The sequence below is a fragment of the Cupressus sempervirens genome, chromosome 8 (assembly GCF_028749045.1).
Source record: "Cupressus sempervirens isolate cs-2001-9-10 chromosome 8, ASM2874904v1, whole genome shotgun sequence".
Lineage (NCBI taxonomy): Eukaryota > Viridiplantae > Streptophyta > Pinopsida > Cupressales > Cupressaceae > Cupressus > Cupressus sempervirens.
This window is the reverse complement of record NC_143125.1, coordinates 597535884-597560917: the sequence shown is the minus strand read 5'-3', so window position 1 is coordinate 597560917 and position 25034 is coordinate 597535884. Positions and strand designations below refer to the sequence as shown.

Below are 25034 nucleotides of genomic sequence, written 5' to 3'. Positions count from 1 at the left end.
CCACCTAACCCTATCCAAACTTCCATATTCAAAACACAATATCAATTAAAAACCATTTCCCAGATTTTAAAATCAATAAACCCAAAAATACCATTCCTGTACAACACTATCCCCATACAGAATACAGTTGCCACTTATCCATAAGAGAAAGCCCATGATAGACCCAGTTTCTCTATATCCCTGCCCTTCTACACAACCAGCCGCCCCAAGAACAAAAACAACCCTAAAAAATACAAGAAAACACAAGTTTCTCAGAGCAATGAAAGCTTACAAAATTCTTAAATGAATTGTACACATTTTAAAACACGAAAACAAGCAGCTGTCACGGTCTGTACAACACACAAAGTCACAACCATCGGATTAGCATTCAATCAGGCGTGCTCATTTTCAAACATACTCAAAGAAATCCTTGGACTTATTCAATAAAAAGTAGCGTGTATGTGTGCCAACTGACATCAAAGTCCATCGAAAAGTAGGTTTCACTAGAAGAGGCATCCCCAAGCATATAGGATAAAGAGAATAGCACAAAGCAAAATGCGCATACATATATACATAGATGATATATACATATAAGATATATATACATCTCTTGCCTTGGTATCCTATGTGTCAGGAATCTTTCCTACAGCACTCCTCTATTCAACCCCACCTTGCCTCATAATGCTCTCACACTGTAACCGCCTCCTCCTTCTTCTTCCTTGGCTTCAATCCCCATACCCATTTCATCTATTCTCCGTTTGCCTCATTCCCAGTGCCCAATAGAGTTTAACTCTCTTCTTTATTTGGTTCAATCCCGATACCCAATAGAGCAAACTCTCTTTTATTTTATTCAGTCCCAATACCCAATACAGCTAACTCTGTTTTTTATTTGATTCAATCTCAATATAAGGAACACCCATCATTTCAATTACAGAGTTGTGTGTTTTCTTGTAGCATATTGTTGGCAAGCTGAAAACTGTGAATCTGTGAGTCATATGGTTCAAAAGTTATACCAGTGTTGGGTAAAAGCTGTAAATCTGTTTCTCACATGGAGCATAGTTATATCAGTGTTGGGGAAATCTTATAGCTAAGTTATATCAGTGTTGGGGAAATTTTATAACTATTAGGTTCTGAGTTCGAATCTCGTGGCTATGCACTACAAGTGTCTTACCTTGTACAGCACAAAAGTTTTATCCAGTGAGTATTTGGTCCTGAGCTCTAATCTTTTGCTTTAACATATATAGGCTTTACATTGTATCCATGCACTTTAGTTGGCTAATACAGAATCTTGGTTTATCCCCTTTGGTCTTCTTTATGGACTGGAATTCACATTGTATTTGGTTCTTAGCAGGTCAATGACAAATTGGTAGATAAGCAGGTTGCTCACTGTGAAGCTTTAAGACATGTATGAACAATGCATATCAATGGCAAAGTGGTGAATTGTTAGATTACATGGTGCACAATCTTAGTCTTGTGGAACTGGATACTGGAAGGCTGCTCTGCCATTTCTGATGCCCTGAATTTCATTTCTATTGTACTAATTTGAAGGTTTGAGGAACATTCATATTATATCTTTACCAGCAGCTCAGCCCCACTCAGGAATTCAAGGGCTGCAGAACTTAGTTGCTGAGAACCCAATTGCTCTATAGGCTATTTTGGTCTTGTGGACGTCATTAAAAACAGTACGATCCTTCATTTCATGATGTTATTCTGTCAACGAGCCACACAGATGGCCCCAACGGCTCAACTTCGCTCTGCAGAAGCATTAACAATGCCAGGGGTAAGCCCATGTTGACATGCCTTAGTTCAAAGTGAAGAAATTTCCACTTTTCACAATTCATGTAATATAGATAATGCAATTCTTAGATTCGATTGTGGGAGAGTTTTTTTTGCATCACATTTCAAATCACACTCTGTAGAAAGTGTGATTCTAAAAGTTGATGCTTAATTATGTATGTGCCTTTGTTCATTTCTCTAACCATGTTAGTCTGGTACTACTATGCTGTAGCAATGGGGTATGACATGATTAAAGCCAATGATTTTGCAGGTTCAAGTGATTGTTATGAATGCCAATATGCGCTGCCAAGAATGCAGAGCTAAAGTCTCTAAAGTGCTCTCCAAAATGGACAGTAGGTTCTCATAAACCGGCTATCCCTATTAATTCTATTCAGACCAGTTATGCTCTGTTTTTTCTTATGGTTGGACTCCTAATGATTGTATGGGGTGCAACTGCAAGTGCAGATTTGTTGGACTATGTGGTGGATGTAAGTCAGAAGAAGGTAACGGTGAGAGGGAGCGTGGATCCAAAGAAAAGGATGAGAAGACTGCTGAATCAGAGAAAGGGAAACAATGTCAAATTTGAAAGGCTCAATACAGAGAGAGATTTGGAGGACCCCAGGCCGAAGAAAGGCAATTGTTTTATGAAAGGGGCCTGCTGCTTTCACTAGGGCATGCTTTGATTGATTAGATTTGCCTCTTTTTGGTTTGTTTGGAGGAAAAGAGCATTTGTTTGGGGTGGGGATTGGAGATGGCTTCTCTTTTTGAAGTTTTAAATTATATATAAAGATATAATGGGAAAAGGTATAGATTTAAATGTTTGGAAGAAATTTGATTCAATAATGTTTTGTATATTGTTTTTCTGTTTCATCTTTATAATAGGTCATGTAATATGATCTGAAATATCAATGATAAAAAATTGTACACAGTCTTAAGTCATAAATCTGTTATACATCTCTGTGCTTTATGGAAACTACATGACATTAATTGAATTTGGATCAAGTTCAGATCTTAAGTGATTTTTATAAATACATATTGTTATTTTCATGGTAGATTAGTTGGAAGGCAGTTTGCCATTCAATACAACTTCTGTTTTAATATAATAAAAACACTATTATCTATATGATCTAATTATTTACTTGAAAGAACTGTAATGTGATAGATACCATCAATTAAGGCTTTTAAAAAGCTTCCAAAAATGATAACACATGTACTAATAGCCAATCACATACTAATAGTTGATCATTTTTTAGCTCTCTAGGTTGTTGATTAGTCCATTTGTGCCGGAAGTACCATTTTTTTTTTGGGTGAGCAAGTATTGGGGGTGTTTAAAACGAAACGATGTTTTTTACCACTTCACACTCCACGGCCTTTACAGAGAGATTGTAAATGCCCAAATGTTACCTGGGCATAATTCGACTTATGGTTTAGGAAACCTACTGGATCCCTTCCCCTAGGTGTCTCAACAAGTACAAAGTAGTCCATGTTACTATAAACAATATTTAGACCCAAAAATGAATTACCCCTATAAATAAATAAAAAATTTCTCTACAAAGAATAGCATGCAAATACACATATGAAGAAAATAAAACTTTGTATACTATGACAATTTTTCACACACTTTCCACAAATCTGACTCATATTCTGCTTCTACAATGAAATCATAAAGAAAACACTAGAAAAGAAAACACGAGAAATCACATTATTATAATATAATATTATACTAATTTAAATTTTTACAATCAAATACCATTTTGTCTAAAAAAATATTTAAACTATCATGAACTAATAAACCTTTCCTCAATGAAGTGCTCGTGTGGGTCCTATAGGCTACTTTAGCCTCGTGAACGTCATTAAAATCTATCATATCATATCATATTCATTATACCTGATACACCTAGTAGAAATATATCTACATGATCCAGTTGTTTGGAAAGGGAAAAACATGTAGTGAAAACAGCTGTAAACGGAATTCTTTTGCAGCGTTTTGATGACAAGTGTATATACGTCTCTGTGCATTGGATTCTTCCTTACATACACAGTGTGTATACGTCAGTTGGCCGGCTGTGTCGTGTAATAATTGAATGTATGAAATGTGTATATCCCAATGGACATTGACGAGTTCTGTTCAGGACTAATTAATTTGTTAGACTTTAAGGGCCATAAAGACAATAAATACTGTTTTATTTGCTCTAAAATGTCTTAATCTTTATAAGAGTCAACATTAACGTTATTTCCAACAAAGGGCCTGTTGGCTGTATGGCACATTGGATTCTTGTCAGAATTATTTTGAAAAAACTACTGTAGAATTGTTGTGCACCTGAAAAATTACTGCTCTGCACTATAATTGTTCTGTACTTGGCATTTCTGTCCTTTCCATGTTGGGATGATTTTGAACTGATTTTCTTCATGCTTTTTTGTTTTTTTCATTTGCTTTGAACTGATTTCCTTAATTTTGAACTGATTTTCTTGATGTTGCTGTCCGTTTGGCTGTGATATGACTCCTCTTTTGAACTCAAGAGAATGGATAAAATCAATAAACAAATAGTTACCTTACAACTATTTGGTAAGATCTTGTCAATAGGTTGTTGAGGAGACAGATTGAACTTATATGAAATATTAATATATATTTGTGGTGGTTAGTAAGTGGCAATAATTTTATTTGAAAGTTAGACTCAGGTGTTGTTGAGTGTTTGTTCGCATGCACTTTAGATTCAAATATTTGAAGGTCCTATGGAATAATACTTTTTCTTAAACAATTTTCCTACAGCTGATGATATGTAATTGATACCTCCAATATGTTATTTTTTTTTCTCTTTATTTGCAGTTTCACTTGAATTATTATCTTATTTTATTGTTATCAGCTCTCATCAATTAAAAGAAAAATGTTATGCAACAGTGCTTATAATATTTTTTTAAATGTCTAGTGCGGCTATTATAACTTTTTCTTATATATAATATTTTTATTATTATACAGTAAAAACAAATATATTTAGAATTAGAGATTGTGTTATGGTTTGTATTTTATTTTACATTAAAAAGTTTATTAGAGTAAGCTTGTCAAATAGTTGTTATAGCTAATTTTGTTCATCTACAAAATCAAAGTGGTATATAAGATTGGTACTTTTTTTTTTGGTTATTTTCTATGGTTCAATTGTTAATAGCTATTGTTTTGACTTCTAGGTAATAACAATGTAAATTGTGGGATCCGTTATACAAAAATAAAGTGGTCACTTCAAAGTGTTCTGGAGATGACCCGTATTCTTCATTAACCATTTAGTTAGACAGGATCAGTGCAAGAAGTTGGGTCTCACTTTTGGCCAAAAAGTGGAAGTGTTTTTCCTGTTTTTGAAATATTGTCAATTGATGCCAAAATTTGAGGTATTTAGAGATTAAATATACAAAAATTCCAAAAATAAAAATTGTAGTGTTGGAATCACCTTTTTGAATATGTAATTTATTTGTATACCTATATGATAGATTATTTTTTTGATATGGATTTTTAAAACCACTTTTTCAAAATGTTTGTTTTTGGACCATACCACACTCGTTTACAGACACCATAATTTGACATAACTAAATGAATTTTTGCGAATCCTTTTAAACGAAGTTACTTGACACTCCACAGATTGATGAGAATAATTTTCTCAAACTTTTTAATGAATTTTTTAAATTAATTTTTAATTGACGATTAAGCTAATTTCTAAAACCTCTCATGTACAGATTCCATAATTTAATCAAAATTTAACGTTTTTGGATTTTTTTTGGATCTTCAAAAGAATTTTGTGAAGATTGACGACATGTAAATTAATTTCAGAAATATGAAAATTTTAAAACGTTATTAAAGTTTTAGTGAATCTCACTGTTTTATGTTTAAGAAACACTTTTGATTAATAAATAATACAAAAATAGAAAATGAACTCATAACACTATAAAATTTACATTTTTGAAATCAGAACAATAAGACCTATAATGGGTTTTCATTTTGTCAAAAAATTCAATGGGGACGACCATATAACAATTACGATAATCTCTGAAATTGTCAATTAATTGCCTTAGTCAAAATTTGGTTTGTAAAGGCATAGGCTTGGTCCTGCCAAGCCTATGCCATGTCTTTCCCTAAGGAAAAACCTGATGCCAAAGGGAAATTCCCACCCATGGCATTTACAAAAAGAGGGGTAAAAATTTATTGAGACAGAAAGGAATACAACAAGGAGAGCTCAACGAGGAGCTCAATCCTGAGCAACAAGATCATCAAATTCTTGCACCATCTCAACGGACAGTTGCCTCCTATCCCTAATATTTCAACCTGGATCATGACTAGATGCCCATTTGGCTAAACAATCAGCAGTTCTTAACAACGAGGAATATACGTGAACCTAATGAACTGAAAAGAGGAAGAGAAGAAAAGAATCCGCTTAACAACAGTGGCCAGCTGCCAACTAACATCCTCAAGCTCTTGCGAAGAAAGCATGTTCACCACTACCTGGGAATCAGACTCACTGATAATCTTACTCCATCCCCGCAAGCAACACTGTTCCACAACATATAAAATAGCCTGAGCTTCCATGAGATTGTTAGTATAATCACCCTTATGAACTAAGAAGAAAAATTTAACATCCCCAGAACTACAACGAGCCACTCTGCCAATACCAGCCGGACTAGGATTCCCACGGGAAGAACCATCAGTGTTAATTTTCAGAACTCCACAGGGAGGAGGAGTCCAGTGCCCATCCCGGTTAACTCGACCCTTCCTCTGATGGTGAAGCTGCCTGGACATAGAAGGAAACCTATGAGCTGCAGCCCCATCTTGCAGATGAAAATTGAGGCGATTACAGATAGCAAGATCAACCGAATCCATACCCCCATCAAGCTCACACTTCACAAGAATAGTTTCATGAAGAGAATGTGATATTTTCCACCAAAGATGCAAAACACCAAGCCGAACATCTTGGAATATGGGACGATTCCTCTCCAACCAGATATGACAAAGCATGAAAGATGGGCCAGCAATCCAAGCAGCATGGAGAAAAAAAGACTTGGAGGGAGCAGTACCCAAGCAGGCCTAGAACTCAGGCAAAGAGGAAGCATGCCGACAAGAGCAACCCCAAGCGCGCCACCAAAGGTGCCATATCTGAGTAGAATAGGAGTAATGGAAGAACAGATGGGAGACAGACTCCTCTCCATTACCACACAAAACACAATAAGAGGGGCCCTGAAATCCATGTTTACAAAGATTATCCCAGGTAAGACAACGGTTGTGAGCCACTAGCCACATGAAAAAATTGCACTTGGACCAAGAAACTTTATTCCAAACTTGCTTCCACCAAGGGACCTCAGCCTCCCTAAATAATTGTCTAGTTATCTCCTGATACCCAGCAGAGACATGATATTTACCAGACAAGGTACCGCCCCAAGCCAAAACATTTGGACCAAGCAAAGAAGAACACTCTCTAGAGGCCAAAATTTGAGAAAGCTCCTGATGATCCATCTCTGTACCTCCAGGAGGCCAATCAGAAGAATGCTTCCATCTGTAACCAACAACAGGTCCCAATTGATAAGGAGTCTTGTAATGAGCCACTTTATCTCATCCAGCGACAAGAAAAGAGTCACAAAGAGGCTGAAGATGAGGGTATATGGATAAAATGGAAGGGAATCCATCCCAAGCATCAGACCAAAACAAAGCCTGAGAACCTCCTTTACATATCCAAAACAGACCCCTCTTTACCAACATCGCACCTGTCTTCAAAGTATGCCAAACCATTGAGCCACGACCTTCAAGAGGAAGTGCAGAAACAGAGCAAGGATCAACACCATGAAAATATTTATGAGTGATAATACGAGCCCAAAGTTGATGTTGTCCAGAGCACCATCACCAATAAAGTTTAGCAGCCAAAGCTTGACTACTCAATAGAGCAAATCGAAGACCAAGACCACCCTCCTTTTTAGGCCTACAAATAGTTGCCCAATTAACCAAGCTCCATTTAGTACTATGCAAATTACCACTCCAAAGGAATTGTTGAGAAAGAGCATCAAACTCCTTGAGAAAGTAAATAGGTGCAGCGTGAACCATGCTTTGATAAGTAGGAAGAGCTTGGATAACAGCTTGAAGAAGAGTAACTCGGGCATTAGTAGAAAGCCATCTATGAGTCCAATGATTTACCTTATCCTGAAGCTTGGTAATCAAATTTTGCCAGAAGAGACGTGGCTACCTGGAAACACCAATAGGGATGCCAAGATAAGTCAAAGGAAGTGATCCTATTTGAAACCGTAGGATACCAACAATCCTGTGCTGAATAGAATCAGGAGTGTTGAAAAAGTAAATGGAAGATTTGTGCTCATTAACTTTATGGCCTGAAGCTGCCAAATAAACGTCCAAAGCATGTCGAAAGGCTTCAGCTTCCTTGATCCTAGCAAGACCAATAAGAGTAGAATCATCAACAAATTGAAGATGGGAAAGAGAAGGTAAGCCATTACCCCACCACCAGCCTTGAATAGAATTTTGGGACACCTGATGCTTAATGAATCTGCCCAAGCCTTCAGCCATGATGATGAATAGATATGGGGAGAGAGGGTCACCCTGGCGGAGGCCTCTAGAAGCACCAAATAGTTGAGAAGGTTGACCATTAATAAGAACAGAAAAAGAGGCAGAAGTAACACAACTCATAATCCAACTCACCCAGTCAGAGCTAAATCCAAAAGAAAGAAGAATACTCCTTAGGAAGCTCCATTTAACTCTATCGTAGGCCTTAGCCATATCCAGCTTAACAAACATGGCTCTCTCCCTTGTAGTAGCCATAGAGTGAATAGCCTCAGTAGCAATAACCACCCCATCCAAAATTTGTTTGCCAGCAACAAAACCACCTTGTTCCTCTGAGATAATAATGGGAAGCCACCTTTTCAATCTCTCAGCAATCAACTTAGTAATAACTTTGTAAACCACATTACATAAGGCAATTGGTCTAAAAAACTCCAATTGATTAGCACCCTCTCTCTTAAGAATAAGAGTCAAGAATGTAGAGTTCAAAGCTCGAAGCATCTGCTTGCTAGCATAGGATTCTTTAACCACGTCCAACAAATCATAATTAATGATGTCCCAAAATTCCTAAAAGAATTCAACTGGAAAGCCATCAGGACCAGGAGTCAAGCACCCAATTCTATTTTAGCCATTATTGGAATTAGGCAATTGATTTTTAAACAATCCAGTACTCAATTATTTAAAAATTGGGCACAATCGAGTACCCAATTATCTAAAAATCAAGCACCTAATTTTTAAATAATCGGGTACCCAATTGTTTAAAAATCAAGTACTCGATTTTTGAAGTACCTGTTGGGACCCAAAAGATGTCCCACAAAGCATTTTTCAATCTTGCAATGATTAAATGACAGTTTCGAGCTGCAACAATGAAATTCTGTCACAATTATCTTGTTTTATTGTCATCTTCTACAATATTCAAGCTATTGGTTTGAATTATAAATTGGTATAAACATGGGATTAAAACAACGAAGAAAGAAGAAAATAAAAGTTCTAACAAATGAGGAGATTGCAACAAACAAAGAGAATGAATCACAACATCAATGAGAGAGAAGAAAAAGAATTGGAGAGTTGAGCAATGTTTTAAAAGAGAAAGACATTGAGGATACCAGGATGGATGAAGATTTCGAAGCAGAGAATCCAATACAAGGAGATTTAGGTGCACATTCCAGTCAAACATTCAATACATGCATGTCTCCAAATCCTCAAGTTTTTTCTTATGATGAAATTGGTGATTTTGTAGAAGTAGGTTACAATTTAAATGATTTAAGTTTTCTTTATGAGAATAGATTGCCAAATGATCATGCACAACAAACTCCAATGGAAATGCAAGCCCCAAAAGAAATACAAAGAAAATATAAAAATGAAATTCAAATTTCAAATAACATTGAAAATAAAATGCCAAGTGAAAATAACAATGGTATGAATGTAGACATGGAAACACCAAGTACTGAACAAATATGTCTCAATGATAATGAAGTGTGTGAACATATCTTTCATTTTTCTAACATGATGTGTTGGATAATATTCATGGATTGGTTTTGTGGAGATAGATTAGGACACATGCTAATAGATTATATAAAAATAAAATTTATAATAAGAAATTTGGGTTTTAATGTCAATTGATGTTGCAAGGTAAAATCACAAACCTGTGTCACCCTTTTGTAAAGGAAAAGACTAACAAAAGTATAACTATTCACCTTCAATGACATAAAATTGGTATTATTATTTTGAATTTGAAAATGAAGTAAACTAATGAAATGTGTAGAAATGGATGAATTTTAAGATTATAATTTTTAATAATTATTTGGAATAAGAATTGATACATTTTCTTGATTTTTGTACATAATTTTTAGCTATTGAAAAACGTTAAAAATTAGGGGTCTAATTCCCACCACAAAATTATATGGAAACACACTTATTTAACTTTGATCTCAGACTATGTTATAGATAACAGACATAGCTAGAATATTCAAAAATAAAAATTGGCTTTAAACCTAAATTTTATCTTTTATAATGATTCAAATTTCAAGTCACTTGAAATCAATAGTTTTCATCTCCCACCACATTTTTCAAAAAAAAAATATTCTAATCAAGACAAAAATTATATATTCTAGAAGATGACTCTCTTGTTTAGAACATCATATTATAATTTTTTATTTTTTTTTGATATGATTTAATATATTTTTCTTTGTCAAAATTGACTTCTTTTCAAGTGTTAAAATAAGTGCTTGTAAAAATTTTTAATTGCAATATACTATATCTAATTAAAACACTACAAAATCTATATGACAATTTTCTTGACTCTGAAATCTATAAAATAGATTTTACACGTTACTAAAAAATATCATAAAAAATAGTAAGAGTTATTGAAATGCCACTTTTGTGAAATAATTTAATTTTCTTAGTAACTGGATGCAAACTAGTATAAAACATGCATTAAATAGACATTTCCAATTGGAAAAGTGTGAGACCATTTATAACTTAGCTAGATTGAAATGATTTAGACCATATGTTTGAAGAAAATTGATTTTTAGATATAAATACTCAAATTTCATCGTTCTGATAAGTTAGCTTGAAAGGTGACACAACTTTGTACTTTTACCCTGCAATTAATTAAAATTTCTAAAATGCAAAAAGTAATGAAAAGGTTAGAAATGTATGCACAACCCAAGAATAAAAATAAGTCTTTAAAACAAGTTGTATCCAGTGTTGCTAGTGCCTTTGATGTTATTGGAAAGAAAAGTCACTCTAGAGGCAAGAATGCAACATGACGAGCAATAACAACAGCTTTAGTTAACAAAGTAACTACTAAGAAAAGACTAATTAGTAAAATTTAAGTGGATATCTTAATGTGAATTGTAATATTTTAGAAAGAGATGTAAAAATAAGGGTTAACGTTGAATGTGATCCAACAAATTGTTTGTAGACTTCTACTGGTAGACTCTCAAGATCTGATATGAAACTTACTAGTAAAGTCAAAAGTTTGGTTGATTTTTTTTGGCATGATAATACAAGAGTATCACCTAATTCAAGAGATGTTCCTAAATTGAGAGTTGGCTCAAAAATATGTGATCCACATCCTAAACACCTTTTGGACATGACTCAAACTAAATTGTTCATAAGAAAATTAGATGATAAGGAGTTAACTATTATCATTAGTCAAAGATCTTTTGAAAATTTTAAACCATGGTATGTAAGGATTAACAATGAAATAATCATATTTTGTAAAACTCATGCTCAATTTTGTTACCATTATGATATATTTTGATCTATGCATGGTACCATGGATAGTAAAGAAATGTTGCAAGAATGTGGTGTAAAAATACCACCTCAAACTAGAAAGGATTTCATATCAGGTTTGTTTTGTAAGCCACCTAATGGCCAATATTTTCTTTTCAATGTATGTCTTTATGATACATGTGATATGTGTGTCAATCTTTCTTTGTTAGATGAATGTTTGCATGAAAATTCTTTGACTACTTTTGGATAATAATTAGTTGATGTAAAAACTTACAAAACTATTGAATATCCATTAAAGGATGGGAAGATTGGAAAAAGGTATGATCTAGTTACACATTAAGTTAGTTGTCATTCATGTATGGATGAGTTTAAGAGTGTGATCATAGCAAAATATGTTAAACACTCTCAATATGAAAGATGGCTTGATGGACGATTTCACATATGTAAGAATACATTTCCAATTGGTACTATACTTTCAGTTATTGACTTTGCAGAGAACTACACATTTGCACTAGAAGATGAGGTATAACCACAATATTATAATTCAGTGCAAGTAACAATTTATGTTCATATAGTTTATAGGCATGCACCTAATAGTACAAAGGAGGATCAAAAATATTGAGAGAGTGCCATTTCTATATGATTTATAATAAACTTCATTCATTTGAGTTTGTCGAATATTGTTTCAAGGTCTTTTATGATAATTTAAGAGAAAGACAAATTCAAATGACACAAAATTGGATATGATTAGATAATTGTAAAAGACAACTCAAAAATGCTAGAATATTCTATTAGTTGAGTAGGAAACATAAGAAAACTAATATCCAAAATGTGTGGAGTTTTTTTGAGGCTATACTTGGTAAAGGAGAACATGATGGTGTCGATGCATGCATAAAGAGAGCCCTTTGCAGAGAGCAATTAAAATTTGAGGAAAAAATTCAAATTCAAAAAAGCAAATGAGATTATGGAATGGTGTAAGAAATATTTATACACAAGATCAAGTCCGAACTCTACAATCAGATGTTTCTTCTGCCTATTTGAAGAGAAGAATGTCCTTTCAAGATATGACTATGACACAATTAGTGGGTCAGCTAAATGACATTCATTTAGGAGTTCGGATTCTAACACTTGGACTATATGGACTAGGGAACTTGCTTGTTTTTGTCAATTTTATCTTGTAGGTGAATGAGAAGAATGTGAGAATGCAAAATGGGTTGAAGTTTGGCAATAGAAATAATTAACACCTATTGACACACATTTTCAAGATGATATAGTAAATGAGGGTCCAAATGTTACATTTGCATTAGAAGACTATGGTCATATTTCAAACCTCATACAACCTAGTATGCACAATTTAATTATATTATGTTCTGATCATGCTTTGAAATTTATATTATTTATTTATGTACATGTCATTAGTATATTTCAAGTACATGATTAATATATTATTTATTTATTTACACATGTGATTAAATTGTTTATGTACTTTATCTTATCTTGTACGACATGCTTATGTTTTTATTGCACCTATGATAATGATGAATAGATTGAGTATTGGCTAGCTAGATGTGTTGAACTTAACAAAAAATTGATATGTCATCAAGTAGATGATGATGGTTTTGAGTATCCAATTGGGTCTATCGTTGTAGCTGGCCCCTGGCTATTTGCATACGTAATAAGAAGAAATGGTTTACCAACATTTGAAGACTACCAATAAAAAAACAAGATTTTATACTATTCTCATTTGGTTGTGGCAACGAATATCAAACTAGAAAGATACAAAGGGAGACCTTCCAATAAGGTATTATGGACAATTTTAATGGATGAGCATTAGGCAATCATAGATGCATTGCAAAAGAAAGAGGATGTAGATGGTACAATGGGATGACTACAAAATATACACATGTAAGTTTTCTCTTTATTGTGCTCTTTTTATATATATGTACTTATATAATTAAAATGTATGTATGTGTTGTCAATAGAAAATTAGAGAACTTATATATACCTCTTATTTAGGTCTCAAGTAGAACTTATGCAACATGAAATGTTTATGGTGGATCCAACATCAACATCTTGTGCAATTACACATAGTGGCTACATACATCACACATATTTACATAATATAGATAGCTCTTACTAATTTATGCTTTTAATAACATTTCAAATTATGTGTTTCTTTTACAATTTTATTTTGCAAGACCTCATTTCAAGAAATGTGTTCAACCAAAATTTTTATTTTGAAATCAAAACATGTTGTAAACATTTAAAAATAGGAGTTCACTTATTTTTTAGTCCTTCACATTGTGTTAAATAGATATGACTTGTTTTAAATTTATATGAATTCACTTTTTTTTAATAATATATGAGTTCAATTGTGTAAAATATTTAGTATTTCTGGTATTCCTTCCCATATGAATATTTAATATTTCTTCAATCTTCTCCTCCCTAGAGGTAGGAATTAGACATTGTTCTAGTCACATTTCCTCTTGGAATTTTCCTTAGCTCTAATTTCTAGTTGAAAACATTGATACACTATTTTAAAAATAAGTATACTTGTCTCATTTTGGATTTTATATTTCAACCCGTTGGTATACTTGGCAACTATCTCCTTTTAGGCACAATCTCTGATGTTAATTGGTATTTTTTTTGTAAATTCCCCCTTGACATCACTAGACATCTGACTACTTATTATGTTAACCATCAAAATTATGACAATAATAGGCTATCATTTTAAAAAAGAATACAAACACCAAATCATTTTCACCTCAAACCACATGCAAAAGGCAAGATTCTCGTTTGAGCACAAAAATATGAGTAGCACATCTCAATGTTACAAACCCAAAGGTGACATTACCTAGGTTAGGACATGTATTGCTTATGCAAATTGACTAGTGACACTACATGGGTAAGGTCATGTACCACTTCAAGTTTATGTGATTTAAAAATGAAATTGCTTGAAACATGAGTTATTTGATTTGAAAGTAAAATTGTTGAAACCTGATTTATGTGATATGAAAATTAATTTTCTTAGCTTCAAACCTAATTTTATTTGAAAATGAAATTTCCTGAAATGAGAAAGAAATGTGTGAAAATTCCATCAATTATGCCCTAAGAACACTGTAACCCTTGTTGCATTTGAGCAACACAATTTGTGGCACCAAATTTTTCAAGATGACTTCCTTCAACAATAAGTTGCAACACAAAAACAACCCCCTAGTCTAATTGTATGTGTACATTCCCATGGTATTCATATATTCATTTAGTATATCTACATATCAACCTTGATTATAGTTTTTTTAATTCTAGTTTTTGGGGCTTTGATTTATAAAGCTAGGTGGATGATGCAGTGCAAGGCAAAAAAACCCATAGGAGATGTCCTAGCTCCTAGCAAATAACCACATAATGGAAACACAACATAAGATATGTAATCTAATACCAAGTCAACTCTTTATTTATAAAATATAAGTGTTTATATGCAATGTGCCTAGCTATAAGACCTTCTAGGTTAGGGCCAAATACAACAACAAGTTCATTGAATAGTTATGCAAGATCCCTCAAGATCCAATTCCAACACTAGCTAGTCAAGATCCACACTCTAGTAGAAACCTCCAAGGAAGATCTTAGCTTGAGCTCGCAACTACAAACCAATCTCCTTGTTTTCCAAGCCTCTGTTAGGATTAAACATGGACATAAATAATAATTACATGCAAATATAAGCAATATCAAAAAATAATAAATCACACAAAGAAGAACACAAGACACTAAGATTTAATGTGGTTCACCCAATCCCTGGGCTATGCCCATCAAATAACAAGTCCAATATTACTATGATTTAGTGATTACAATTTGTAATCCTTTACAACTTAGTACCACCACAAGAAGCAATTAACACATCACATGTTATGGAAACATCCCTAACCTTACGCCCTTTTATACAAGTATTTTTGTCTCTTAAGGGTTATAGTTAATTACAATATGTCAGCCCAAAATTACCAATAAAATATTATCAATAAAATTGGGCCCAAAGAATTATGGAGTATGTACAGTACTTCCCTAATGAGTCACCACAAACTAACAACCTCAGCTACTAGCCCTTCTCAAAGTTCGCTCCTCTTTCGCATCCTCTTCTCCAAGCTAGATGATCTATCTCTTAAGACTCCACAAGAGCCCCTTATTCATACCCAACTAAGACACATGTGTCTATCTTGTTCATTACAAATTAAATAAAACTTTTACATTAAATATATGTTGAGCCACAAGTTGGCCTCCAATAGATATTAAATACCAAAATGTCTTAAATGACTTACAACACTTATTAAATACATCTAGAACAATTAAACAAGACTAAAAATAGGTCTACACAAACTCCCATGATCACTTCATATCATGATCTCACACAACATGCATTATATGCTCCAACTTGATTGAGAAAATTTGCAAGAATTCCATCCCATAAGCCACACTACTGAGCTTCATCAAAACCATGAGTGTTGTTGAGCTCCCACAAACATTACTGAGTTCTGTAGGTACTAAGCAACCAACACATGTCAAGCACAACAATGAATGCTAAGAAATAGTATATGTTAAACTTCTTCAGCAACTGAGCCCCTTTAATGACCAAGCTCTTGGGCCAAAACTATAACTAATAACGAATAAACACCACTCCTTTGCTAACTAAGTCTAGAACTCCAAGCCAAAAACCCTCCAACATGCAAGATTTTCAAGAATCCCAAGATGTTCCTAGATCAGACACCCTAGGTCTGAAAAGATATTCTCAGTAGTTGGAAGAACATCTTCTAGGATTTAGCACATAAAAACCAAATTGGTTCTTCACATACATATCCTCCAAGTCCTCAACTTGCACACTCTTTCCCTTTTTCCACTTCTACTACTTCACATCCATCCTCAATGTGTTACAAGTTTTCCTTCTATTGTAATATCTAACCCTCTTAGAATCTTCCAACTCAACTTGGCTACCAATACTTAGGTTCCTCCTACCAAGCTCTTCATTCTACAAGGGAATTAGGGAATGCATCCTACCACCTTTCACAATTGTAAACACATTCTTGACATAATCATGCATGGTCTTGCAATCATACTACCAAGCTCTACCAAGAAATAAATGACAACTGTCCATGTTCACAATATCACACAACACTTGATCCTTATATTGCCCAATCTAGAAATCAACAAGGCACTGCTCCCTCACTTCCAAAGCATTCTTTCCTTGCAACCAACCAATGCTATAAGGATAAGAATGTCTTACTCTCTTCAAACCAAGTTTCTAAACCATCTCCTGAATAATGACGTTGTTTGTACTACCACCATCCAAAATCATCTTGTAGAATTTAAAACTAGACTTACTACAAGTCCTGAATAGATTCCTCCTCTTACAAGATTCTAGTATCTTGTGACCAACCAATACTTGCCGATCTAGTAAATTATCTCCTTCTCCAAGTTCATTGCTATGGTTCTCAACTTCATTCACAATAGAAGCTTTCCTACCATGAGGACATTCAAAATATCTAAATTCCCTTCTTCACCACATCTACAAAAATTACCTCTAAACTCACCTCCACTTGTCCTCCTTTTCTGAGCAACAGGTTTTTGTTCATCTTCTACACTCAATTTAGCTTTTGTCGAACTATCCTACTTCTCCTTTCCTCTATAATTACCTTGACCTTTGCTCTTCAACTTATCTTTCACCTTTAGGGCATACTGGTAAGAATCCTCAACTGAATCAATCTTCAACATACCAATCTCATCTTGGATATTGAATCTTAAACCATTAATGTACCGAGCTACCTTCTCTTTTGACAATTATCTATGCCTAGATCAAATAGTCAACTCATAGAACTCCTCGATATAATTTTTCATAGACATATCTTTTTGTTTCAAAACCTATTTTGAAATACCAAAACCTATTTTGGTCAAATCTCATTTCTCTATCAAAACTCAATTTTTTTCAAAAACTAAAAATACCCTTTTATAGATCTTAGATTAAATATCATCATTATATAAAATTTTGAGTTTTTTGATTAGTTATAATATGTTATAATCTCAAAGTATTATAAGTCGATATTTCAACATTTCAGAAGATGCTCCCTCAAAAAAGGAAAAAAAATAGTAAATCATATCAAAAAAATTAAAAAATTATATTTATCTCTAGAGGAGAGAATCCTCTTCATGAATATGTAATTTTTTTCAAGAAGGTATAGATTTGATAGGAAAGTTTTGACGGGAGGAAAAAACTGTTGGATTCTGATAAGGTCGAACTTGAGTACTTATAACAAAGAAAATATACATCAAAAAAAAAAAATATATATATATATATATATATATTGTGCACTAGCTATACATGTCATCTATAAGATATTTTCAAATCAAAACAAAAAAAGATGATTTGCATTTACTTGTTTGACGGGAACTACACCCTATATTTTTTATAGTTAAAAAAGGGACTTCAAAATAAAATAAAATGAATAAATTCCTACTCAAAAAAATTATAAAAAATATAGGCATAAAATTCATCCAATTCTACACATTTCATCAATTTACGTCATCTTCATATTTTAAACACAAATACCATTTTTTTTGTCACTAATGTTGAACTGTTGCATTTTGATATCACATTTCTTTATAAAAGGTGACACAGGTTTGTGCTTTTACCTTGCAACCTCTTAAAAAAATCAACTTCATAATAAGTAGGAATGAACTTAGCCTTCAACTTAGTCACCATCAACCTCCATCTAGTGATCTTCATTTCACCTTCCTCCTCTCTATCCCTTTGCAATTCTTTCCACCAAAGAGAAGCATGTCCTTTCAACTTAGTTTGTGCTAACCTTACTTTGAGTGGATCCTCAATATCCTCTAGCTCAAAGTAGTCTTCCAATTCACCAACCCAATCAATCAAATCTTCCAAATTCAAAGTACTTGAGAAATCAAAAACCTCCATCTTATGATTCAACTTCAATTGAGATCCAGGTCTAGAAAACTGACTAGCCCTAGTTCTAATAGGTCTCTCACCACAATTAGTTATGTTATCACCACTCAATCTAGAATCTTCAAAATCTTCAACAACTTCCTCATAACTACCTTCACTACCCACATGTCAAGGTACACCAGTCAAAACACTCACAGTTTTAGCAATCATGTCATTGTTCATAAATGACATCTTCTCTAAGCACCTTGCTGCCATAGCATCACAGAGATCATCAATCACCCTAGGGTCCAATCTTCTTGGATGTGTCTTCCAAGATATTTGCAAACCCAAGTCCTAGTGCAAACTACCTCAACTTCAATGCTTGGTCTACACACTCATGAACAATTGTTCTCTGATACCACCTAACACAGTGCAAGATGGAAAAATCTCCAAAGGAGATTTCCTAGCCACCAACAAATAACCACATAGTGAAAACACAACAAAAATACAAAATCAGATACAAAATCAACTCTTTATTCATAAAATATAACTGTTTACATACAATGTGCCAGGCTATAAGGCCTTCTAGGTAAGGGCCAAATACAACAACAATTATAATAAACAATTCTGCAAGATCCCTCAAGATCCTATTCCAATAATAGCTAGTCCAAATCCACACTCTAGTAGAAATCTCTAAGGAAGATCTCAACTTGAGCTTGCAAGCCTACCAAGAAATCTCCTTGTTTCCCAAGCCTTAGCTACTAGTCCTTCTTAAAGTTTACTCCTCTACCACATCCTCTTCTACAAGCTAGATGATCTATCCCTTAAGACACCACGAGACCCCCTTATTTATACCCAACTATGCCACAGGTCAGCCTAGTTCATTACAAAATAAATAAAACCCTTACATTAAATATATGTTGAGCGACAAGTTGGCCTCCAACAAATATTAAATACCAAAATTCTTTAAACAACTTACAACACGTATTAAATACATCTAGAACTATTAATCAAGACCAAAAATAGGTCCATATAAACTCCCATGATCCCTCCACATCATGATCTCACACAACATGCATTAAATTCTCTAACTTGATCAAGAAAATATGCAAGAACTCCATCTTGCAATCCACACTACCGAGCGTTAGCAAAACCACAACAGTTTTTGAGCTCCGACAAGCATTGTCGAGTTCCATAGGTGTCAAGTAATCACCACACACTGAGCACCACAATGAATGCCAAGAAATAGTATATGTCAAGCTCCTTTAGTGATTGATCCCCTTCAATGACTAAGCTTCTTGACCAAAACTATACCCAATAGTGATCAAGCACTTGTCACTTCTTTGGTGACTGAGTCCACAACTCCAATTCAAAATCCCTCCAACATGCAAGATTTCCAACAACCCTAGGATGATTTTGCATCAATGGGATTTGATGAGAAATTATTAGGATTTTTCCATGATGGATAAGAATATAAATATTCATAAATGACCAAGAATTGAATAGTGTAGTAGCTTATTATACACGAATTCGATGTAGTATTCTAACTATAGGCTCTTTTCTCTCTCCTCTTTACATACAATATGAAATCTAAATAATTCTTTATCAATCTTAGCTACAACCCCACAAAATCCTTTATGTTCCCATATGTCCTAATTTTTCATTCACTTACTTTATACCATTACTTAAAACACACATATTCACGCATCCATGTATTCTCTCTCTTAGGTTTTTGAGATACATTGTAAGAGCGGATTTTACTAGCTCCCCCATCCAAAATAAAAACCTCCCTTGCCCCTCCTATAATGATAATGATAATGATATATACACATACTCTACCAACACCAAGCAAGCCTATCTATGGTGATGTTTTTCTTACACATATACACACTAGGCTGAGGGAATCCATTTCAAACTTGCAATAGGTTCCATTTGTATTCATCTTTGATATGTGCCTCTCCACACATCCCAGCCCATCTCACTCTCCCACCTCTCTTAACACCCATGTAAGAAATCAATACAATCTCTTCCCACAACCCACATATCAAATTTTCTAAAAGGATAAGTGAGCATCTAGAAAATTGGGCAAGGATTCCTTAGCCTATATAGTGGAGGAAAGTTGAAACAATCCATTTATTTTCTTGTGCTTTTGTGATCATATTGGGAAGAGAATTCAACCATGGAGGCTCTTAACTTTGGTTACATTCATGATAAGGATGATGCACACTTGCCTTCTAGATTTAGGGTTCATCCTACCTATGAAGAGATCATAAAACATTATCTCATTAGAAAGGTTTTAGATAGAAGTTTCACAAAAAAATTTGGATTTGTTTGTAATATGTATATGTATGAGCTAGTCAATGCTACAAACCAAAATAGCAACTTAGATAAGGACTTGTACTTCTATTGACATTAAGTCAAGTTTGTTATTAGTGATAACACTTATTCAAACATCAGTTCAATGTTTGCCAAGTACTATAGTTTAGACCGAGCAGTTCAATGTTCACCAAGATTTACAGTTTCTACCGAGTTAACAGCTTAAGTCAAGCAAAGCCAGTCTTAACTGAGTTGAACAAAAATAGTGTCTAACAAGTATAGTTGTGGTAAACATGGAATGCAATTTATATCGAGTTACACGGTATCTACCAAGTTACCAATGTACAGAAAGTTTGAAACTACATTGAAGTGATTAGTATGGACCGAGCCTATACTTCTACCAACTGCAAGATGATGCTGAGTAATGAAAGTGGATGCCATGTATCAGAAATCACAAAGTCAGTTTTTAGAACCTGAGTATCTATATTTGGTTTGACTTTGTAATAATGTGAATTGGATTGATATATATGTAATGTATTATATCATATCCAAGTGTGTAGTAATATAACGATATGAGATAATGCAAATAGAATGTAAGCATGCAAATGCGAATCAATAGCTGAACAAAGTGTATTGCAAGGCCATATCAGGAGTAGTAGAGTTACATCTATCACATAGAGGTGATCAGTACTTCAAGGATCTCAATCAACAATTCCCTTGTAAGTCAGAGATCTACTATTTCATCCTAATAGGTGAATCAACTTCAAATCCTTTAACAAGGTAGATTTAATAGTCTATTCTTTAAATCTCTTTACTGACTATGTACTTCATTGTATGTTTGTAAAACCTCTAACAAGGTGGACCTAGCAGTCCTAATTGCTCCCAATAGGGCAGATCATCAGAAGTGATCAGTGTAAGCCTTAACAGGCCAACTTTATGTTGCAGTATTGAAGTTTTATGGGTATCATCCCCACCCCAGCTTTACTTTCTATTTGGAAGGTTTCTGGGTCACCAAATATTGTGTTAAAAGTGCTTTTTGGTTTTAGTTTCTCATGCATGCAATAGATTAGATCTATTAATGGTAATTGGATTATGCTATTAAGTTTAGTATTTGTTAAAAGTTTTGAGGCTACTGATTCACAAGTCCCCTCTCAGTAACCTAGATAAGTTTTGAATATTTCCAACAATTGGTATTAGAGCTTTGTGGTTCTCAGGATAAAGTTTGACAGCTTGAGAAAAGATCAAGGACAATGGAGATATTTAGACTTGACAAAGCTATTGACAATGAAAAGTTAAATCTAGAGATGGCCATAACTCAACTCAAGAAAGCAACCCAATCTCTAAAAAGAAGGAACTTGCAAATCAGATGAATGACCACTAGCATGTTGAAGAGAAGATTGAATATTTTTTCCCCTCAAGTAGTTCAAATGAAGCAAATGATGCAATCGTAGAACTCCTAGAAAAGAATGGCTTCCTGTAAGAAGAAGTAAGAAAATTGAAAAGAGAACAAGAAATTTAGTCAATAAGATTGTGTGAAATCTCAGAACAAAAAAATAAGGAAAAAGAAGACTTGGAGGTAACGAACAATGAAATTCAAAATTAATCCCTTCAACAAGAAAATCTTATTAATCAGCTCTCACATGCAAATGAAGAAATCATGAGTCTGAGATTTGATCTAAATCCTAAAAAGCAACTCGATGAAAGAATAATGAAATCCAAAGTAGTTATGGATCAATTGAATCAAAAAAGTGAGCAAAATCTTTATAAGAAAAAGGGTAAGGTGGGACTTGGATAGAAAGAAGGTGAATCCTCCAAACAAGGTGCTCAAAGGAATCAAAGACCTACTTGTAATTATTGTGGTAATATAGGTCATACATCAAATAAATGTTGGAGTAATGGAAAGGAAAAATTCAATGGAAAATGCTACAATTGCAGTTAGCATGGTCATAAGGCTAATGAATGCAAAGAAAAACCAAAGTTTGAAGGCAAGTGTCACAAATGCAAGAAACAAGGACACAAGACATCTGAATGCAGATCTAATTTATTCAATCCAGCTGAACAATTTTTAAAGGCAATATTTGGTTGGTACTACAACACATGGTGTAGATGTCATTATTGTGGAGAATATGGACACATTGGTATGAACTGTTTTATACATCACATGAGAAGAAAGGATACCACCATAAGATGTTACACATGTACTGAACTTGGTCATATAGCTAAGAATTGCATGAATATAGGTAGAGTTGAAGATGAAAAGAAAGCAAAATCAGATAGCATTAGGAAGCAAATGAGATAGCAGTGGATTTCCAAATCTATCAAGCAAGCTAGATCAAGCAATGATAGTCATGTCACTCAAGAAGTGGGTGAATCCATCATTTCCAATTAAGTTCTTAAGGAAGAACTAGAACTATGTTTTAAGGTCACATCTTAAATAGTTCCAATTGAAAGGAATTAAAGATTCATATTGGTATTCAAGATACAAAAGAATCATCAGTAAGATCAGTAATAGTTATCACCAAATTGACTTCTCTACTAAGCAAGGTTGGGGCATGGACTCTATCAAGCAAAGTCGGGAGAAACATGGTTATGTTTGGTTATCGAGTTACAAGCTTTCACTGAGTAATCCATATAGATAGTGGATGATAGGTTGTCATGTACTATGTCATTATGGCTCTCCTCATACAAAGAATTTATGGGAAATTTTATCAAAAAGGTAGGTAATCAACTTCATTCTCATCATGAATTCAATATATTGCGAATAGAGTGATTTGTAGAACATCCAAGTGACCTTGAGTAGAATTTGTAGAAAAAGTTTTTGGAAGAATTTTTCTCACCTTATCGAGTTATCATGGCATCCAACAATAGGAACAAGGTGAAGAAAGGATCTGAAATGTTGGTGTGAGGTGTTGAATGGAAAGCCCCTAACTTCAAACTTGTGGCAGCGATCATCAAAACCCTTGACCCGAATGGAGTTCAGTTGTAGATACCACCTAAGGTACTTCTCATTAATGATATTTGAACTCATTTTAATTTTGCAGTTTAGGAGATAGGAACCCTTGAAATGGATAATCCCCTAAGTGAACTCTGTGTGAATGGAATTCTCAAACCTAAGCACAAACATTTGGAAGAAAAAGGTTTAACCCATATTCCTCACCTGCCTCAAAACATTCAAATCAAATGGATTAGGTATATCCTAAGTCAAGTTCATAATGGTCAACTTTGGTTAGAGAAACCAAATTTAATTACTAAGAAAATGATACATCACATTACTGGTCTCCACATGCTTACCAAAGCTAAATTCACTAAAGCCCTAGGTTGGGATGCATTACAAAAGAAAACCTAGCTAAGTGGAACATCAAAGGAATGAAAATCAGCAATGTAACTAACACAGAACTAAAATTTGTAATCCATGTGTTAGTGCACAAGATCTATACTTCAAGCCAACTCAACAGTGTGTCATGTGAAGTAGTTGATTTAGCATATAAGGTTCTAAAGAAGAATTTGTCATATGACCTAGCAGATTTGTTGTTGAAATAGTTGAACAAAAATATGGAAAGCATTAGAACATCAAAGAATAATCCAAACAAATTTGATTCATTTTGACATGTTTGTTTTTCTATTTTCAAAAGTTTTTTTCCTTCAAAAGGCACAATTGTATGGAGAAAAGACACACCAATCTTATATTAGATCAATGAGTATATTGCAAAAATGGGTGAAATTTTTGACAATATCATGGAAAATTATTTTTAAAGCCTCAAGGAAAAGATGAATAATAGATTCAAGATACCAAAGAAGTTGGTTGAAGATTATAGGATGATGTTTGCTTTATGGTAGATAGTGATAAAGTGTACATCTTGATAGTAGGGCCCAGAGTTGTGTGGGTAAAACCTCTTCCTTATGAGGTTAACATTGATGAGGAAAAGGAAATCATTGAAGCCTAGGTAAATGAGCCTATAGATCCAAAGGCACCTCTTTTTGCAACCTATGATGAGGCTAAAGCAAGAATTGAACTTGAGATCAAGCTTCCATAGGTGATAAACAAAGGCAAGAGGAGGATTAAAAAAATTGAAAACAGCAAGCACCCCTCTTATGTTAACCAAAGAAAAAGGAGAAGATGTGGAAGAATCAAAGAATGAAGAGGAATCTAAAAAGGAAGAAGAGCAAGTAAGGAAGAAAGGAAAATTGATCATCACCAAGCCATCAAAGCTATCCACTATAGTATTTACAAGATCTAGGAAGAAAACAAGAAAAGATGGTAGT

At 33.9% G+C, this 25034-nt stretch overlaps 1 protein-coding gene across 2 annotated transcripts; it reads left to right on the top strand.

Moving 5' to 3' along the window:
* The first annotated feature begins 544 nt into the window (after window positions 1–544).
* LOC149543858 (uncharacterized) lies at window positions 545–2698 on the top strand. Of its 2 annotated transcripts, none has more exons than XM_089798533.1 (4): window positions 545–1176; window positions 1331–1759; window positions 2027–2108; window positions 2221–2698. In XM_089798533.1, the coding sequence occupies exons 2-4, from the start codon at window positions 1679–1681 to the stop codon at window positions 2424–2426; spliced, it is 369 nt and encodes a 122-aa protein (XP_089654659.1). In that variant the 5' UTR covers window positions 545–1176; window positions 1331–1678; the 3' UTR covers window positions 2427–2698. The 2 variants fall into 2 exon arrangements, with proteins under 2 accessions (XP_089654659.1, XP_089654658.1); XM_089798532.1 differs by having other exon boundaries at window positions 607–1176; window positions 1328–1759.
* The last annotated feature ends 22336 nt before the right edge of the window (window positions 2699–25034 follow it).